At 55.2% G+C, this 3,841-nt stretch overlaps 1 protein-coding gene across 1 annotated transcript in view; it reads left to right on the top strand.

Moving 5' to 3' along the window:
* LOC104082210 (calpain-15-like) overlaps positions 1-3,734 on the top strand; it is a 5,622-nt gene extending 1,888 nt beyond the window's left edge. Inside the window, exon 4 of the mRNA XM_009585232.1 lies at positions 3,503-3,734. Coding sequence (XP_009583527.1) covers positions 3,503-3,715 — 213 coding nt within the window. The 3' untranslated portion in view covers positions 3,716-3,734. The remainder of the gene's footprint in view (positions 1-3,502) is intronic.
* The last annotated feature ends 107 nt before the right edge of the window (positions 3,735-3,841 follow it).

Below are 3,841 nucleotides of genomic sequence, written 5' to 3'. Positions count from 1 at the left end.
GTGTGTCCAGGTTTGCTGGTGGCACCGCTGTCTGTGGGCAGCAACTGCGACATGTGTGGGTGCAGGAAATCTGGGGATGCAGCAGGCAGAGGCTCAGAGCACCGGCAGGGGTGCAGGCAGAGGAACTGCTGCCACTGCCAGCAACTGCAAGTGTTCAAGAACTGTAAGCCAAGCCTTGGCATTCTTGGTTTTGGCGTTTGTGAATGCACAGCTGCAGCTGCAAATGGCTCGCCCCTGTTTTGGGAAGAACAGCTGAGGTTTAGCTGTACCCTGGCTCCAGGTGAGGGTCTCAGGAGGGCATGCTAGCACCCTCCCCTCCCACTGTGAAGTATCTGGCTCAATCTGTTGGGTTTCAGTCTCAAACACTGCTCTGATGGCCCCATTTTTTTCCCTAAGTGGCATAAGACGCTCCTGTGAATGCTGCTCTTTCTCTGCCCTCCTTCTGGGGGAAACCTCCAGCTCTTCTGGACCAGATGGAAAGGGAGTTGCAGTCCCAGTTTGACATACAGACAGGGCTTTTTCTGCCTGGTCTGAGGAGTGTGTCCATGCCTGTGCCTCTGCTGTGCAGACTGGGGACCACAGAGATGTTTGGCTTGGGAGGGAAGCTGTTGAGAATGATCCTGTTTTGGGGTTGTGGGTGTCTTTTAATTGCTACATGTCCATCCTAACAGACATGGGTGTCTTTATAGCAGATATACCCTGATTCTGTTTATCCCTCTCTTTTAAGCAAGTGAATAGTCTCTTTTGTAGGCAGGGAACATCTGTTACATCCAGTGGAATCAGGCTTGAAGGATGAATTATGAGAGCTGGCCAAGTTAAATTAGCAGCTTGCCGCTGCCAAGAAGGGGAGTCTGCCTCGCCCCATCCAGCCCAGCTCTCGGTCGGAGCCTTGGCTGAGCCCGTTCAGCTCGCTAAGCTGGCAGTATTAGGCTATTAGATCAGCATGGGCTATCTCCTAAAAATCCCCCTAAAACTAAATCACTGCTGTGTTCTGACACTGTTTATGGTAAGTCAAGGGCTCTGCAGGTCCAAGGGAAGGACTGGCAGTGGTGGTGGGACAGTGCTTCTCCCATACCCATGCTTGCTCTGCTCTTGGTGTGCCCGCAGCCTCCCACCACTGCTCCTGTTCAGGCTGGCATGGAAGGCAGCCTCCAAGCTTCCTTCTGTCCACGGTGTTTCACAGGCTGTTCAGCCTTCACCTGCAGGAGTGTCAGGCTGGCCAAGTTCTCCTCCGCCTGTTGTCCCCCTGCCCCAAGTCGCATGGAGCAGCCTGCCGTGCTGCGCTGCGCCCTGCAGGGATTTCTGCTCGAGCTCCTGCTGTGGGTGCTCCCTCCTCCGCTATTCCAGGGGTGCCTTTTTCAACGCTTCTCGGTGCATGGCCCCCACTTTTAGCTTTACCCTTTTTCTTCTGTCTGGGAGGAGAGCAGAGCTGACCTTTTCCGCTAGCTGCCTCTGCTCCGGGCATCTGTTTCCCTGTCTTGTGTTGTCCCCTCTCTTGCTTATCCCACTGTCTCACACTTCTCTGATTAACCATCTTTCCCCCTTTCTGAATAACAACACGCATCAGCACATTCTGCAGAGCTAGAAAGACAACCCAGGGCTCTTGCTGTCTGTGCCATGCACCTCTGCCTGCAGAGCCTTTCCGTGTGCTGGGGCAGGCCCCATCTCTGTTTTCCTTCTTCTCCACCCGTCAGGCAGTTCGCTACTGGCAGCAAGGCCATGCGGGGCAAGGCAGCAGCCTGCCTCGGCCCGTGCGGTCCCGGGGAGGTGGCAGCAGAGAAGGTCATGTCCCTGGTCCAGAGCGGCATGAAGAGGGTTGTTGGCAGATGCCTGGATTTATCCCCTTGCAGGAGAGATAAGCAGGGCTCCTCGTCTGGCACCATCTGTGAGCAGGCTCATCGCTGCCTGGGCACAAGAGGAGCTACCTGCTCCTCTCCCCGCTTTTTTTTCTTTCCCTCCATCTCCAGGGATATTGATAGTGACAACTTCTCTAAAGCATTTAGAAATATGCGAAGGGAGACATCACGGTATAAAGGTAATTAGCTTGTTAGGCAGGCTTTCCTGATGCTGCTGGGGAATTGCACTGCTACGGCTCTTGCATTGCCTCTATCGTCAGTGCTGGTGAGGTCTGTGGGCTCGTGTTCAGGCTCCTGCAGTCCTGCTGAGTGCTGTCCTGGCCCTGGTGAGACCCTGGCCGTGACACGAGGGAGGCTGAAGGCTTCCTCCACCTCTGCTGCTTGGAAAAGCACCGCAGTGACTGCACAGGGGACAGAAAGCTTGCGATGCCCACAGGCTCTGGCTCACGGACTGCTGCCTTGCTCTGTGTCCGCACTGCCCTGCACGGCGGGTTCCTGGGGAGCCCTGGCTGCACCCCGAGAGGCGAGTGTGTGAGGCTGGGATGTGGCAAGATGAGGTTGCTGGCTGATACAGCAGAGGCGTCTGCTTGTCAGCTGCACGGAGCAGATGCTCCCCTTGAGAAAGCCAGCACGCCCTGGGAGGTGTCCTTTTTGGCCCTCATTGGTATTTGAACAGTGACATCTATTAGCTGAAAAACACCCTTCTGCAAAAGAGAAGCTGGAAGTGCTAATTGAGGCACCACGTAGAAAGCGTTCACGTAGAATTGCAACAAAAGAGGAAGGACAACTACTAGTTTGGTGTGCATAAAGGCTAATTTAAATCAGAGCCGGCTTTTGCTGGAAGAATTTAATTTAACAATAACAAAGAAATCCTGGTTCTTATTTCACCCTGTGTTAAACTGTTTGCAAAAGCCACCCTTCTCCCCTTGGTGAAGTTCTGTGCTTCCATCCTGCCTCTCTGGCTAATACTTATGGGATTATCTGCCCTTCAGTCCATCCTATTTTATTTATTGCGAGCAGCTATTGCAGGTGGGCTCGGACATGGGATACCCTCACTCTGGAATTGCTTGCCTGTTTGTGGTTGGGCTGAATCCAATTGCAAAAGCCACCCCATACATCCTCCATGGCTGTGCCTGGGGGTGGCACAGGACTGCCAAGCCCAGCGTGTCCCCTCCGGAGCAGGGGCAGCTCAGCCCTTAGCACAGAGCTCGGTTTGAGGAGCGTTTGCTTGCCAGGTGGCTCCTTGCAGGCTTGCTGCTTGCGTGCTTTGTCACTTATAGAGGCAGCCAAGGTCCCCCACGGTCCGGCTTTTAGCACCAGCACAAAGTGCGAGATGGTCCCTGCCCGGGGAGCTTCATGTGAAACAGAAAAAGACAGATTTGAGTTGCATTCTGGAGCTTGGGGGCTGGAGAGGTGAGCCGGCTCGTGGCAGGGCTGAACGCTGGACCTGATGCACAAAAATCTGTGCCGTTGCCAGCAGACAGCCAGCCCCAGACCTGCTCCCCGTCAGAAGGGGCTGCCTGGGCCAGGCAGGAGGCCTGGGGGCTCCGCTCTCACTCCTGGGGATGCAGTGGGAGTTTTTCAGGCCAGCCCTGTCCCAGGAGGCCCTGGGAAACTGATGCTCTCCTTGCCTTTCGCTCTCGCAGAACAAAGTCAATTTTGTAGATGACAGTTTCCACCCTGGGCCCAAGTCCGTGGGATTCCCGGAAGGCGATAGCGTGCAGCAGAGGGTGAAACAGTGGCTGCGACCCCACGAAATCAACTGTAGCATCTTCAAGGACCGATCGGTGAAGTGGTCGGTGTTTCGGACACCCAGGCCCTCGGATATCCTGCAGGGACTGCTGGGAAACTGCTGGTAAGGGAGAGCGAGCCGGGCTGACACCCTCTTACCCCTTCCTCCTTTCACCCCCTTCATCCAGCTCCGGATCAGACCCCTCAGCCCTACTCAAACCCATTTATACCCCTAGGCGTGTACCCCATCCTCT

Source organism: Fulmarus glacialis, unplaced genomic scaffold, assembly GCF_000690835.1.
Source record: "Fulmarus glacialis isolate BGI_N327 unplaced genomic scaffold, ASM69083v1 scaffold35309, whole genome shotgun sequence".
Classification (NCBI taxonomy): Eukaryota; Metazoa; Chordata; class Aves; order Procellariiformes; family Procellariidae; genus Fulmarus; species Fulmarus glacialis.
Note: the sequence above shows the minus strand (reverse complement) of the source record. Positions and strands in the feature narration are given on the sequence as shown.